The 16,811-nt window shown below is 40.3% G+C and overlaps 1 protein-coding gene across 1 annotated transcript; it reads right to left on the reverse strand.

Annotated features, from left to right (window-relative positions):
• Positions 1-1,227: 1,227 nt before the first annotated feature.
• On the reverse strand, positions 1,228-3,811 carry LOC149816500 (uncharacterized). Its single transcript, XM_089986712.1, has 2 exons — positions 3,364-3,811; positions 1,228-3,256 (listed from the first exon to the last, which is right to left on the reverse strand). The coding sequence occupies exon 2, from the start codon at positions 3,094-3,096 to the stop codon at positions 1,378-1,380; it is 1,719 nt and encodes a 572-aa protein (XP_089842838.1). The 5' UTR covers positions 3,097-3,256; positions 3,364-3,811; the 3' UTR covers positions 1,228-1,377.
• Positions 3,812-16,811: the final 13,000 nt, after the last annotated feature.

Raw genomic sequence — 16,811 nt, forward strand, 5'->3', positions numbered from 1 at the left:
AAGCCAATCGATGTTAGAACCTTCCGATTCTAAGTTTATCGTGATATGTTATTGATACGTATGAGTTGGCAAACCTATTCGCATTCTTGAACTCAAAGACAAAATTTTGTCAGAAACTTCAGATTTCAGTGAGTGAACCTTAAAAAGGAAGATCCATAACTCCGACATTGCAGCAGTATTTGGAATTTGTTCAAATATCTCTGTTCATAGATAAATTCATGTAAACAGTTACCACTTGGTTACACCTGAACCATGAGAGCCTAAGAAGCATTTTGTTGAGATGAGTTTAGGGATTACTGAGAATTCAAGAATGATTCTTATAATCAATATAATACCATGCAAGATTTTCTTGTCTCTCAAGTGTCTAAGGTACTGAGACAGATCAAGTGACACTAGTGGGTCATCTTTTTTTTGTCTTTTTCTTTTCGCACACATAATGAGACTGTAAAGATTTCAATCCAAAAGATGAGGGACCCAATTCAAGCTACAGCAAATTGGATAAGAGAAATAACATCATTTCAAAAAATTTAGAACAAATATATTAAATAGGAATATCTAAGATATAATTTTATTAATTTAAATGTGCTAAAATCAGGAAAGGAAGTCATTGTTATTTGGGAAATACTGGAAATAAAAGACCTTTACTTTAAATTTTTTACACAAATGTACATCCACATGCACACGCGCACGCACGCGGGCGTGCACACACACACACACACACACATATTAAGGAATCAAGATGATCTTGAATATTTTTAGATTCTACTAGGATTACCATACTTATCTTTTATAGAGTATATTTATCAATTTATGAAATGTTAAGGCCAGTCTTTTAGAATGTTTTCTGAAAAAGAAAAGAATGAAGTTTTAAAGTCAGGTTTCTATGTCACAGTAGTGTGTTGCAAGACTGAGATCAGGAGCACTGGACAGTGAAACTATAAATAGGGAACGCCTATAAATTGCATAGGGAGAAGGAGGGTCATGTTTGTGCTCCAAAAGGCCCAACACCAACATTTGCAACATTTAAAAGCAGTTCACATTACTCGTGCATACAACAACAACAACTACGCCTCCATCCCAAAACAATTGGGGTCAGCGATATGAACCAAAAAAGAAATTCATTTTGGGTCTTCCACATTACTCGTGCATATTGAAGAAAAATAAAATGAAAATGAAAAAGAGGATTATGCAAAAAAAGAAAGAGACATAATGCAGATGACATCAACAAACCAGTCAAAGGTTCAATTAATGCTAAATTGCTAATTGATCAAAGGCTCAACAGGCTGTCCATTCTTTATCAAAAAGGGTAGCATGCTGTGAAAATATTCTAGGGGTAGAACTGAAAATTCTAAGCTGACAATCTACTTTCTTATTTAGTCACCCTTTCAAGAGACAGTTTGGAATGGCTGCAGGGTCGAGCTCCCAGCAATCTTGAGGCAACTCAGGAACATCTTCTGAAATCTTTCTAGCAGGAATTTGGTGTGAGAATTTATGCAGATCTTTCTTCGATAAAGACCAAACAAGTGCATCTGAACCAATTTGCACCTTCTGATACACATACTTGAAACCAGAAACCTTAACAAGAGAAATAAGTGAAGCACCATGTTCTTCTGTGAATTCATGGAGTATTTCAACAATCTGGTATCCGGATGGGTCTTCACTGTCAGCAGAACTCCTCTTATCATGGACTGTCCATACCTCATGCTTCTTTGGATAGATTCTGATATCACCATTTGATGGAGAGGTTTCCCAGATCATCTTGTGTGAGAAAAGATTTAACACGTTGCTGGCTGTTCCCGTTGTAATCTTGAATTGCCCACAAGAACGCTTTGTACGGGTTACAGATTGCAGCCAAGCTAACTGCACTGAAAATGGGTTGCACGATATCACCTTTTGGATTCGAGCATAGATCCGAGGCATCCCATCTTCTTCATCATATATTGCCCATATCTGTCCTTCTTCAAAGCTGTTCCCTGTTCGATCATCATCAAAATTATAGAAGTCAGAGTCAGGCACATCAATAGCCAAAGAAGTAGTCAGTGGCTCCTCAAGTTCCTCCACGTCGACAATATCTTTACATATGCCCTGGATCATTTCATAAACTTCACCTGCCTCAGGGTCATCGGAGATTATCCCATAATTTGGTTTATCTCTCTTCCCATCTGCAGCACTCTTGGTTCTTTTGCTGGACGTCTTATTAGTTTTTCTGGATTTTGAAGAATTCACGCTACGTACCTTCTGCTCCACATTGTCATTTCTCCTATTCTGAGTTCTAGTAGTGGTGGATGCTGGAGTAGCAGTAATTACAGAATCAGCAACCACGTTAGGACTGGAAAACAAAATTTTCTCTGTTTTCGGGTGCTCTGGAACATTCTTAAGTATTTCCATTTTAGCTTTCTTCACCAACAAATTTCTTGCATTTCCAGATACATTTCCTTGAATTGGTGAGGTTTTAGTTGAGCTCAAGGGCTTTCCAGCATGTTGGTCCACATGTTCATTTTCTATCGTGCTGCTCCTTGATCTCGTGACCCTTGATTCAGTTCTAAGTGCATCAATCTTCACTCCATGGCCACTCTTTCTGTTGCTTAGCTTACTCCCTCCAGACTTCACGTTTGCACTAGACACCGGCTTACTGGATGAATCCCCATTCATGCCAGGAACTGAGAATGGAGTATGGGCAGAAGGATCAAAAGCTGATGGTGCTTCATGGGGACCCTTTGGCACTTCAGAAGGTGTCAAGTTGGGGTCTGGAGGAGAAGAGAAAGGTTTCCAAGGCATGCCCGCATTTTGATTGATATCTAGACCAGTACCAGAAGGAGGGTAGCCACCATATCCATAACCTGGATTCTGGTTGTAGGGGCTAAAAGGCCAGTAGTAATAAGATTCAATACCAGGAACCATGGGTGGGGTCGATGGCATCGCTATCGCGCGAAACGGTCGGCGACAAGTCTGGCACCAAAGATCAAGATTCTCATACTTCCTTAGGTACTCGTGGGCATAGTGACAGAATGTGCAAATGGTCCAGAATGATGGAGAATCCTTATCAGGCATAGGAGGGGCAGGGGTAGACCAACAAAACCCATCAGCAGATGCCATTGGCCTACTGTTATTACTACAAATATACCCTCTCCGAGAGTTCTGTCTGGGTTTTCTGTTTTAACTCTGAGAGCTAAAACAGGACGGAGGTGATCATAAGAGCATCATTTGTCTCTTTATTAATATATGCATCTAAGAATAAAAGCAATCCAATCACCTTCTGCAATGACATGTTTTTATCATCAGGATATAACACAAAATACATATAAATACAAGCAAAAATTTGCATCTTCTAATCAATAAATGTGTGGCAAAGAGTACCACAACCTCTGCAATCAACACGCCCGAGAAATGAGCTGCTTCTGTGGCTATGCATCTCTTGGGCGAACCCAAAACCACTGTACTTTGCTGCCGGTCACCATTGATTATTCTCAAGGATCCGAGCAAGGCGTTCACAAAAACCCCATGATCCTCCAAAATGGGGATTTGGGTATCCCAAATAATAGAAAAAATCTACAGATTTGGGATGGAACTCACAATTTCACTGTAAGATGAAAAAAAAAACAGGGAAATTTTTGTTGGGGCTACCTCTTCTGATTGGACCTAGTCAAAAGGTAGGGTTTTACGATTCATCTAGGTGAAAGTGGGTATAGAGAAGAAGGATTCTATGGACAAAAAGAAAGTCACCTGAAAGTTTCCTGCTTGCATGTATGGGGAGGCTGTTGTAGCAGAGATGCAGAACACTGGATTTTTTTTTGTGTGTGTGTGTGTGTGAGAGAGAGAGAGAGAGAGAGAGAAAGAGATCTAGACTTTGAGAGATTTGCAGGCTGAGAAAGGGCATATGGACCATGTGGAGTGTTCGTCAGCTTGTCCGGACGAGTCGAATCCAACCCCGACCCCCTCAGTTAATGCCTCAACTCTGGCTCGCACTGGTTTTTTTTCCTCAAAAAAATGCTCTTTTTGTTGGTTTATGCGTTTATTTTATCTTACTATCGTACTGAAAGGTTGTTTTTTTTAATTTGGTGGACCCCCTACCGGTTTATTCCAGGGAATTTACAGAACAGAGATGAGAGAACAAAAACCTGCCAGTCAGGGGTGGTGATCCTTCCACCCAGCCATATTGAGGCCCTCTTTTGATTTGTACTTTAAACGACTGATGTAATTTCTTTTTAGACTCCTTGATCAGAGTAACATCAAAATCTTGTGTACTTTATTTTTTTATGACGAAGAAAAACCTGTGTACTTTAAGGAAGAAAGATGATCCAAATATTTATCTTATTTTGATTGGAAGCTTAGAGCATTGGCTAATAAATGTGATTTTATAATCAAATTGAAGGCTCTCACGTTTGAATGATTTGTAACATCTAACCCTAATGACGGTTTACGAGGAATGATCTATGATCTCACTGCAAGTTTAAAGAAACCTATAAAGTAAAGAAATATATGTGTTTGGAAAAAACTTATGTTTAAAGTAGGATCGATAAATGCATCTTGAAAGGGAGTCACAGACCCAAAAGATCAACATGAGCTTTGGAACCAAAAATTAGGCAAAGGAAAACAACTAAATCCTGATTTTCTCATGCAAAATGCTTGGTTGAAATTTTCAACTGTATATACTTGATGCCATAGTTGTTAGAATTACTAATTTTCTCCCACCCTTATTCGTTCAAGTAAAAGCAAAGTAAAAGCTCAAAAAGACAATAGAATGAACCACTTGATTGATTATATAATATCTGTGGGGGATAACGAAATAAATGAACTGATTTGACTAACATGCAGTATAAGTTGTCTGCATTAACAACAGCGCGCATGCACACACACATATGGAATGATGGACGAGCTTGATCGGGCTGTTCACTGAACGGGCCGGGTCAAGCCTGTCCCATTGACCAACCGGGTCTGGGTCTAATGCAAAGCCCATGGCCCATGTTTGAATCTGGCCATGCAGAAGTTGCCACAGTAAAGTGGTCACCTTGGATGGACAAGTGAAGGGAGTGCAGGCCTGACTCTGGTCCTCTAAACAGCAGTGCGTTCCGTTCGATCCGAACCTTCCACCAAGCCTTTCATCATTTCATTAGAAAATGTTTGTTTATCATTTTATATGATAAAATGAAGAAAGTAGTACAAAGGGGGACAAAAAGGAGGAAAAGAAAAAATCACCGTCCATCGATCTTGATTAGTTTATTAATTCATAACAAATAAAAAGATGCAATGGGTAACTTTTAATAGGGCACGAATGTAACTCTGAACAGGAAGCAGATCAGGTCATGCTGAACATGAGCGTTTTTGCTCATGCCGACATCGCGGCCATCCGATTTGCATTTTAAAAAAGCTCAAAAGTCAACAAAACCACGTGGCATTCATCCAAAATGCAAACAGACGGCCACGATGGGGGCATGAGCAAAAACGCTCATCTTCAACATGACCTGATCTGCTTCCCTCTGAACAAGGCAATATTCAGGAAATACATTCATATTTTAAGGGTAAAATGGTAACTTCAGACATCCAACATCGCCAATAAAGTTTAACAAAAAGGTAATTTAGGCAAAGTTTTATGGGGTGATGGGCATTACGAAAGGTTAACCAACGCTTGGCACAAAAAATACGGAAGAGAACGGATAAATGAGACCGTTAAAGAGGGATGCTAATTTTAAATATTGAAATGATTTATCTTGAAGTATAATGTCATTTTTGAAAAAACTTACAAAGTTAACAATTGTTTGTCATGGATACCCCTACTTATGCTTCCATAACAAATTTTTTTCCATGAATTCACGCATTACCTATTATCAGAAAGGGCATTTTAGCAACTCGACAAGAAAATACATAAAAAAATCATTCCATTCTCCAAATATAATTGGCCAAATATGCCTTTTCTTTTCTTCATCAAGATAATTAATTAATATTGTGGGGAACTTGCTGACCTCCACGAAAGGCTGAGAATTTGCTAATTTTTAGGTGAGTACTCGTGTAGACTAAGCTGTTGGATAGGACACCTATATCCACCATTTTTTTTTATATGGGAATTAGTATGATGCTCGATATCCTTCGTATTGGACATTGGCCAGTCAATATACAACCCACAATTTACATGCTTACAGCCCCATTTGTTTGGTTCATTCGACATATCATCCAAGAAAAAAGGGATCTAGCTTTCCAAGGTTGAGAGTTTTTACTAGGAACTTCTGTTAGGTAGTTGAACACTCATCTTTGGTTATGTTTTGGATGTAAAGACATGGCACGTAAGAGAGAGTATAATCCTAGGAGCCCCATTGATCAGAACCATGTTCATAAGAATGTTAGCCACAAGAGGAACTTGTTTTCCAACTACAATATAGTAGGGGTGGCAAAACCTGACACGACCCGCCAACCCGCCTCTTAGGCGGGTTCGGGTTTGGAAAAAATGAACCGGTTTAATAAACGGGTCGACCCACCTAACCCGTTTATTAAACGGGTCGGGTTCGTGTTAGGGGTATGCCAACCCGCCGACCCGCCAACTTGTCTGCCAACCCGCCAACTTGACCCATCAACCCGACCCGCCAACCTGCCTACCTGCCAGCCCGATCCGTCAACCCGACCCGCCAACCTGACCCGCGAACCTGAAAACCCGTTTACCCGACCCAACCCATTTATTAAATGGGTTGGTAGGTCGTGTCGGGTTACCCGTTTATTAAACGGGTCAGGTTCGTGTTTGCCACAGCCGACCCGTTTAATAAACGGGTCGGGTTCGGGTTGAGGTATGCTGACATGCCAACCCGCCAACCCGACCCGATTGCCACCCCTACAATATAGGAAAATCTGATGGAGAGGTACTGTTTTCATGGTGACAAATCTTTCCTTGAATAAGGTAGAAAGATTTCCTCTTTGGTATGAAACGGAATTTGTCTACCATATTTTCTTACATCCAAATGTATGCGACTGTTGGAGAACCATATAAAGGATTTATATCTAGTACCTATAATAGTACTAGGCTACCTAGTGCTTCATGGATTGTACCCTACAAAGGCCAAATGCAAAGCTGATGATATCAACTGGATTGGATGCATCCAATGGACCATCGCATGAACAGGGAACTCAGTAGGATACTTATATGATTTCTATCTTCACTTTTTCTACTCTGATGATATCTGCTTTTAATTTTGAAATTTCCGATTTTATTTTCTGTATCTCAGTGACTAGGGATGCACAACGAACCGAGACAGCTTGGGCTCAGCTCGGTTCGGGCTCGTCCATTCCTTGAATGAGCCGAGCCTGAACACTAGACTAAAGCTTGGACGAGTTATCGAGCCGAGCCTGAACGACCTGCCGAGCTCAATAAGGCTCGGCTCTAGCTGGACCAAGTATTAGAACCGGACCCAACCTGCTCTGCCCCAAGTTACTTAATTTTTGAAAGTGAAAATAGGGTCACTTTCACTTCAGTTCTCTCTTTCTCCTTTTCGGTCTTTTCGTCCCCCTTCGGCGCCCTCTGCCCCTCGCATTGTTGCCGGCAGTCGTTATCTCTGGCTTGGAGTTTCGTATGGTTGATAACTCAGTAAATAGGATCACTGGGTTTGTGTTCTCCCCTCCCCTTTGTTTCTTTTTTCTTCTACTATGACTGAGAATTTTTGTGGGAATTCGGAATATTGATCCGGAACATCTGAATCTTGAAAGAAAAGAACTTCCATAAAGGCTGAGTCACTACCCACTCTATAGGATCTAGGATAGGTTGATAACCACTCTATGTGAAGATAGCCTACACTATAGAAAGTGATGTTCGTTACGCTCCATGCGTATCCAAAGACAGATATGCAGAGAGATATGGCATACCAGTAATACGTCCAAACAGGGATAGGGAAAACTATGTCTACCCTGTTACTTGTTTGGTATATTTTGGTTTATATATATATATATATATATATATATATATATATATATATATATATATATATATATATATATATATATATATATATATATGTGTGTGTGTGTGTGTGTGTTGGCGATTACTAGTTGGATGGTCTTCATCTTTTTATCTATTTTATGATGATCCTTGTGATTATGGTGGTTGGGCATGATCATTTTGTTGGATCGACCTGCCCTTGATCATTATACAAGCGAAGGCCAAAAAAAGACTTATAAGGATGATGATGGTAATGACAATGGTAGTGGTGGTACTGGTGTATCAGGTGATTTTAGCGATATCACTGTCTTTGCACTTCGCTGAGGCATTTATTGTTTTTTTTTTCACTTATTTGCAACCTGAAGGGCTGTTGAAATAGTTATCTTATTTAATCTAAATGTGTATGCATTTTTTTTTCATGTCTCCTAAGTTATCTTCTGCTCCTACTGTTTTGTTGCTTTGTACTGTTTAATAAGCTAGACTATGCCATCGGTTAGATGGATGGTGTATCTGTCATGCTTATGGTTCTAAACATCATTCTCATGGCATGTACCTTGGTTGAATTATTTGCTTGTGACAGTGGTGTCAATTGTTTTATCTTTTGCTTTTGATGTTGATGATTTTGGTGTTGGTGGTGGTTAAGTAGAAGGTCATTCCAGCATTCTGTTCTAATTTTCAGTGTAGTTGCATTGTATTGATGTGATCTAATATTATCAAGACTGTGATATCTCTTGCTTGGTTGTTGGATCAATTTTTTTATCTCATGGGTACAAATCAATGCCTTTGTTTGCTTTGTCTTTGTTAATCTCAGATTAATGGGCTTCCTTCCATTGGTTAAGGCTAAGTTTTGAGGGTTTTTTCTTCGTCTCTGACACACGTGTTAGATCTGCAGGGATGGGCCTGGTCGTTTTGTTGCGGAAAGCAAATGTCTTACTATTCCAAAGATTGAGGGTTGTATGAATCGCCTGAGTTTGTGTTCAAGTTTAGTGACCCTCTGTCTATCAGATCTGTACTCTGTGAGTGAAACGATAACTGAATATTTGTTAAACGACTACTATGTATGGAGTGGAATTTTCTGTGGCTAAAATTTTTCAAAACTCCTATTTACATTAGTTCCTTGATTTTGTAGGTCTTATCGAAGGAGCTTTCTCTCAGGACGAGCTAAACGAGCCCAGCCTAGCTCAGCTCAGCTCAAAACTTGTCACGAGCTGAGCCTGAATACCATGTTAAGTGAGCGAGCTGAGCTTGAACATGCCAAGCTTGGCTCATGTGATGCACATCCGACTATGTGCATGCAGCCGGCACAAGCACGCACACCAACAACCATCCGCGTGAAGGAGAAACCCGCACACATGCTGCCCGGTCCAGCTTGTGCGCAAGGAGCACATGTGCGCCACATGTGTGCATGTGTGCTGGGCCAACTTGAAGAGGTCCAAGGTGGGAGCGGTCTCAAGTTCATGCAAAAGATCATCTCCCATGGGTTTTAAAGTGTGGGCCGCCCATTCCTAGAATGCACACATGCTTGTAAGCACTATAAATAGTGCATTTCAGTTGTAATTGTACATATTGAGAAATTTGGAATGAAATTTGTCTTTTCTCTCTACATTAGAATTTAGCTATAGTTTTTAGTTTAAGTACACTTAGGTTAAACCAATTTAGCCCGTTTAGTTTAGATATTCAAGAACCTCAATCATCTACCTAATCAATCACTCGAATTCCGGCTGCATCATCTTCCTACGGTTCTAGCAATTGTAGATCGTGGACAAAGTTAGCCGATTGCACATTTGATCTCAGCCTCTATGCATCTAAGAGCTCAATGCTCTTGATTGTCTAATTCTTGCGATTAGATGAGTGCAGTTACATTTGATCGATATTCATTTGCTCTTAACGACTTGACTGCCCCATGTCATTGAATTCTTATGTAGATCGGAGGTGAGCCGCATCATCCGATCAGCAGAGGAGCTTTCCGCGCTTGATCACATGTCTGCGCATTACCGCACAGCTTGGACAACAGTTGCGTGCGCCTGATCGGGCGCATTTGCTTGTATAGCGGACAATCATGTCGCTGCTGCACACCTGTGTGTGCACAACTCTATCATGCATGCCTGTGTGTGCCGCATATCTTCCAAGCACTTGCGTGCGCATTCTTCCACCATGTGTGCCTACATGAGCTGCATCACATTGATTTGCGCTTGTGTGCGCTATACCGAAGCCTATTTGTATATTGCGCCTACACGTGCAATACATCCACATCAAGAGTGAGTCGTACCTGCATGCGTTGGCCTACTTCTTGCAAGTCTACACCTAAGCGCATCATAATCCAGTCACGCGGCGTGTGATCCTCGAAAGCGCAACAAGTGGTATCAAAGCAAGCATGCTGCCCAAGGCCACTCCAAAGGACAGAACCTTGAAACAATGGCAACAAAAGTTTGAAGAAAATCTAGAAGGTACTTCATTCCGTGTCAGCTCGCTTGAGGAAAAAGTGACCGCGATTGATGGACGGATGAGTGGCATAGAGACGCAACTGACGGCAGTGCAGCAACAGTTGGAGCAGTTGCCGAGTGAACTGAAGACCAGCAGCAAGATGCCAATGCAAGATCAAAATCTAAGTGTCTTTGCATAGGATGCGCACATCGAGATTGAGCCAGCATAGAGCACACCGCAGCAAAAGTCTCATGCTCCTGTAGCATACATGCAATGCATGCACGAGCATGGCATGCATGCTCTTGGCATGCACATGCATGGCACACACATGCATGGTGCATTTATGCATAGTGTGAGCTCATGTGCATGGCGCCTATATGCAAGGCACTTGGGACACGCGCACCCGCACACAATGCATATGTGCAAGACACGCAAGCATAGGGTGCCTACGCACTGTGCGCATTTGCGCAAGGAAGCTGGGTGCAGGGAGGTTTTTACCAGGTGCTTACGCACTGCATGCGCCTACACAAGGCATTGGTGTGCAGGGTGATTTTTTGCAAAGCACCTACGTGCAAGGCAACTTTGTGCATGGTGAATTTTAGCAGGGCATGCACACACATAGCGCCCAAGCACATGGTATGCCCGCACATGCAGAAACAGATTTTGATGGGAATGACCAGTGCAGTGGGGGTAGGCCAGGATCCGATCTGCCTAGCCTGCATTTCATAGAGCATAATTTTGAGCCCAATACTCAACCATATGGGGTATTTGATGAAATAGGTTGCATTCATCTTATGGTGCACATCACACACTGGATTACCTGCACATACACACGCGAAACGAATGCCATGAGTATGCTCAAACCATGCCGAGGTCCATCAAAGTATAATTTTCAATCTTTTTCGACAAAGGCCCATTGAATTAAGTTTACAAAGTTAGACAATATTCAATAAGCCATAACATGGGCCAAGAGCACGAAGTAAGGTGTGAAGTCATGAATTTGGAAGGCGAGGCCTTAAGATGATTTCGTTGGTATGACTAAAGACATGGTCAACCAACATGAGATATGCTCAAGCGAGAGTTGCTTAAGCGCTTTGGATAAACTTCTTACATAAACTACGACGTGAAAATGAAACAAATTCACCAAACGGGTTCCGTTGAAGAATATCAAGCTCAATTTAAGGATCTTTGTTCTTTCTGTGATACTTGAAACGATGATGCTCTTTTGAGCGCATTCCTTGAAGGATTGAAAGATGAAATAAAAAATGAGTTGCTCACTCAAAACCATCACACACTTGAGGAGTATTATATGCAAGCGAGGGTTATTGAAGAAAAGCAAAAAAGAATATGGGAAATTCACTAGGGTTTCTCAAACTCTAATTCCAGTACTAAGCAACATGCAAAGCTAATGCCAAACAAGGGAGTGAAATTTCGAGAAGGTGTAACTACAAGAACTGAACATCTCTCTCAAGCCCAAACTGATGAACTAAAAAGAAAAATGCTTTGTTTTGTTTGTAAAGAGGAATGAAAAGAGGGACATAAATGCAAAATGAAAGCACTCAAGTACATAATTGTTATAGAAGACGAGTTGGATGAAAACTTAGATGAAGAGGAAGAACCAATATTGAAATATTCTAAATTCATCCAAGAGGTTAGTGGACAATGCTACGCATTGGAAAGCAAGGTCACATCTAACTCTATAAGAGTGCTTGACACTATTTCGGGAAAGAGAGTAGAGGTCCTAATTGATACGAGATATACTCACAATTTTGTGCGAGAAGACATAGTGCCAAGACTCAAATGCAAACCATATTTGCATCCACAATTTGATGTCGTGGTGGGAGATGGTAGTCATATCAAGTGTGAGCAGCTTTGCACGGATGTGAAGCTGAATTTGCAAGAGTCACAATTCACTCTTGACTTGTTTGTTCTTCCAATGCATGGAGCAGACATTGTTATTAGAAAATGTATTGATTGAGGTCCTTAGAGAGCGTAACATGGGATTTCTTGAACATGAAAATGTCATTCATCAAGGTGAAAAATTTTGTGGTTTTAAAAGCCAATAACACTCAAAGTGGAGAGGTTGTATATAGTGAAGAAGCTCTCAAAATATATAGGGCTACTCATATGACCATGATATGTGTGACACATTTAGTGACTCTAAATAAGGAACCAAATACTTTAAGTGAATTACCATCGGATATAAGCACTCTATTGGATGCATACGAAAATGCTTTTAAATAACTGAAGGAGCTACCTCTAACACGAACACAAGACCACCACATCCCTCTATTGCTGGGGCAAGGTCCGATTAGTGTAAGACCATATCGGTATGCTTTTACACAAAAGGCTGAAATAAAAAAAACTAGTGTAAGAGATGCTTGAGAGTGACATCATCCGACAAAGTTAAAGTGTATATTCTTTGCCAGTTCTTCTTGTGTGCAAGAAAGACAACACATAGCAGTTTTGTATTGATTATAGGGCATTGAACAAAGTAACCCTTAAAGACAAGCATCCAATACTGATAATTGATGAGTTATTGGATGAATTGTTTATGGCAAAGTATTTTTCAAAACTGAAATTAAGAGTCAGCTACCACCAAATCAGAATGACTCATGATGACATAGCCAAGACAACTTTTTACACTCATGATGGCCACTATGAGTCATTAGTGATGCCATTTGGGTTGACAAATGCTCCAACCACCTTCTAATGCATAATGAATGACGTTTTTAGACCAATGTTGAGGAAGTTTGTTCTTATATTCTTCGATGACAGTTTGTTCCATAGCTCTTTATGGGAGAAACACTTAGAACACTTGCAGCAAGTCTTGAAAGTTCTAAGGGAACACACTCTATTCGACAAGAGAAGCAAATGTAGTTTTGGGCAAAGAAGTGTGTCATACCTTGGACACATTGTGAACAATCAAGGGATGAGTGCCGAATATGATAAAATTGAGACCATGACTAATTGGCCTACTCCTCGATCTATTAAAGCTTTGATAGGTTTTTTGGGCTTTATAAGGTATTATAGAAGATTCATTCGAAATTACTAAATCATCGCTCAACCACTTACTTTATTGTTAAAGAAGAATTCATGGGGGTGGAATGAAGAGGCCAAATAGGCTTTTCAAAATCTCAAGAGAGCTATGGTAGAAGCACCCATCCTCGGTCTTCCCAATTTCAATAAGGTATTCGTGCTTGAGACCGATGCTTGCGACTTTAGAATTGGAACAATCCTAATGCAAGAGATGCATCCATTGACATATCTTAGCAAAACTCTTCTAGAAAAGAATAGAGCTTTCTCCACTTATAAGAAAAAACTACTAGCTATTATATTGGCTCTTGAGAAGTGAAAACCTTGCTTGCTTGGGCAACACTTCATCATCCAAACAAATCATCAAACGCCTAAAATACATTCTACAACAAAGGGTGTCAACACCACTTCAACAAAAGTGGCTGACTAAATTATTGGGCTATGATTTTGAAATTAACTACAAGAAAGGAAAGGCGAATACAATAGCTAATGTTTTGTTTAGAAGACTAGAAGAGGATTCTCTTATGGCCATCTCAAGGGTTACATGTCAATCTGGGGTACGAATGGATCAGGCTCAAAGTGAAGACTTACCTATCCTCAAAAAAATAATGAAACATTTTCAAACTTCAAGCGAATGAGGTCACAAAGAAAAAGACACGACCACTAAAGGGTGAGATTTCAAGGATCACAAGAGATTTCTAGTCTTCCTTCCTCGAGGACTAGGAAGTTTTCAAGAGGAAGGGAATGATGTATATCCGACTACCCGCACGCAGCCGGCACGAGCGCACACACCAATAGCCATCTACGTGAAGGAGAAACCCGCACACACACTGCTCGTTCCAGCTTATGCACATGTGTGCCAGCCAACTTGAAGAGGTCCAAGGTGGGCATGGTCTCAAGTTCATGCAAAAGATCATTTCCCATGGGCTTTGAAGTGTGGGCTGCCCATTCCTAGAATGCGCACATGCTTGTAAGAACTATAAATAGTGCATTTTAGTTGTAATTGTACATATTGAGAAATCTAGAATGAAATTTGTTTTTTATCTCTACATTAGAATTCTGCTCTAGTTCTTAGTTTAAGTACACTTAGGTTAAACCGATTTAGCTAATTTAGTTTAGATTTTCAAGAACCTCAATTATCTACCTAATCGATCACTCAAATTCTGGCTGCTGCATTCTCCTACGGTTCTAGCAATTGCGGATCATGGATGAAGTTAGCTTATTGCACATTTGATCTCAGCCTCGATGCATCTAAGAGCTCATTGCTCTTGATTGTCTAATTCTTGCGATCAGATGAGTGCAATTACATTTGATCGATATTCATTTGCTCTTAACGACTTGACTGCCTTATGCCATTGAATTCGTATGTAGATCGAAGGTGAGCCGCATCATCCGATCAGCAGAGGAGCTTCCCGCGCTTGATCGCATGTCTGCGCATTGCCACACAGCTTGGACAACAGTTGTGTGCGCCTGATCGAGCACATTTGCTTGTATAGAAGACAATCATGTCGCTCCTGCACACCTGTGTGTGCCGCGTATCTTCCAAGCACCTGTGGCAGCATTCTTCCACCATGTGTGCCTACATGCGCTGCATCACATTGATTTGCGCTTGTGTGCGCTATACTGAAGCCTATTTGTATATTGCTCCTACACGTGCAATACATCCACATCAACAATGAGTCGCACCTACATGCGTCAGCCTACTTCTTGCAAGTCTACACCTAAGCGCAAGCCACATCATCCGATCAACAGAGGAGCTTCCTACGCCTGATCACATGTGCACACTGCCCCACAACTTGGACAACAACTGCGTGCACCTGACCGAGCGCATTCGCTTGTGTAGCGAACAGTCATGTCGCTCCTATGCACCTACATGTGCGCAACTCCACCATGTGCGCCTGCATGTGTCGTGTATCTTCCAAGCACCTATATGTGCATTCTTTCATTGTGTGTGCCTGCATGAGCCACGCCACATTGATTTGCGCTTGCGTGCGTTAGAACAAAGCCTCTTTGTATATTGCACGTGTGCGCACAACACATCCACAACAGTAGTGAGTCACACCTACATGCGCCTAAGCGTGTTGTAATTCAATCCCATAGCATGTGATCCTGGGAAATGCTCGTCAAGGAAGTGCAACACATGTGCATCCAACTAAATAGAATCATGACTTAGATTTTGGAGACAAATTTGATTAGTTGAATCCCCAACAGAACTACATTTTTGTTTCAGAAAATGACCCTATTGTATGATAAATTTGACATGTTCTCCAAAATTTCCTACAAATTTCAAAATCTACCAAATGTCCAATTTCGTAGTCTCTCTACTTTTTTAGGACCGTTTTACCCTTAGAACGTGTGGATCTCTTGAGTTGCACGTGTTACATCATAACACTCTCCTTATCCCGCTAAATATCACTTAAAATGATTTTCACATGATATTTATGCGAAAATCATAAATTTGGCACACTACACCTATGACATTTGCTCCTCCTCCTCACTTTCACACAATCCCCAAGATTTTGGCAGCTATGTTACGATAACCTCTATAACTCATGTGAAAATCCCTTACATGCAAAATTCGTTAAGATTTTTGCATGTGGTAGTTGTGAAAGTCAACTCTCAATGCAAAATTTATGAAAAGTTATAGAATTCACAAAATTTTGCATGATATTGACTTTAAGAGATACAAAATTTCATTTTATCGTGCAAATTTTGTTGTATATATAAGCAATTAGGGTGTGAATTTCATCAAGAGTTTCACATTAGTAGTTGCAAAAGTTGACTTTCTATTCAAAATTCATAAAAAGTTTGCGGAATTCAAGAAATTTTGCATGATAGCACTTTAAGAGATGTCAGATTCTATTTTACCTTACAAAATTTCTGAAAGGTTTGCGAAATTTGTTGAATGTTTGCGCAAACCAAGAAGTTTCACTTGAGTTGATGTGAAATTCCTTTTCATCATGAGAGTTTTGCAAGCATTTAATGAAGTCGTTTCATTTCTTGACCCTGTTTTTGTGCAAACCGATGGTCCGCAAACCCTATTTTTACATAACCTAGGGTTTTCTGTGGTCCTCAACTGGTGATCCTAAAAGCTCTTTCTTCACAACAAAATTTTTGGCAACTATTTTCGGTGACTCACACATCGATGACACTTTATCGACGACTGTTTCAACCAATCATTTTAGTTTTTCTGATAAGATCATTTTTTGGCAAATCATATTTTTTTGAAACTGAGGGAAAAGAAAAAAACAAAAAGATTTGTTCATGCTCCAGATATTCTATATTTTCATCCACAAAAGTTTAGATATATGTTTTTTGCATTGTTTTTTGTGCTCTATTATAACATGAGATTATGTTGTTTTTTGTGCTCTATTAAACATAGAGATTATGTTGTTTTTGTACTCTATTAAACATAAAGTTTATGTTTTTTTGTGCT

The sequence above is a fragment of the Nuphar pumila genome, chromosome 14, assembly GCF_984573655.1.
Source record: "Nuphar pumila chromosome 14, dmNupPumi1.hap1.1, whole genome shotgun sequence".
Taxonomy (NCBI): domain Eukaryota; kingdom Viridiplantae; phylum Streptophyta; class Magnoliopsida; order Nymphaeales; family Nymphaeaceae; genus Nuphar; species Nuphar pumila.

What these genes read in the sequence shown, in the direction of transcription:
- LOC149816500 (XM_089986712.1), bottom strand. Translation starts at nt 3,096, where the DNA reads ATGGCATCTGCTGATGGGTTTTGTTGGTCTACCCCTGCCCCTCCTATG.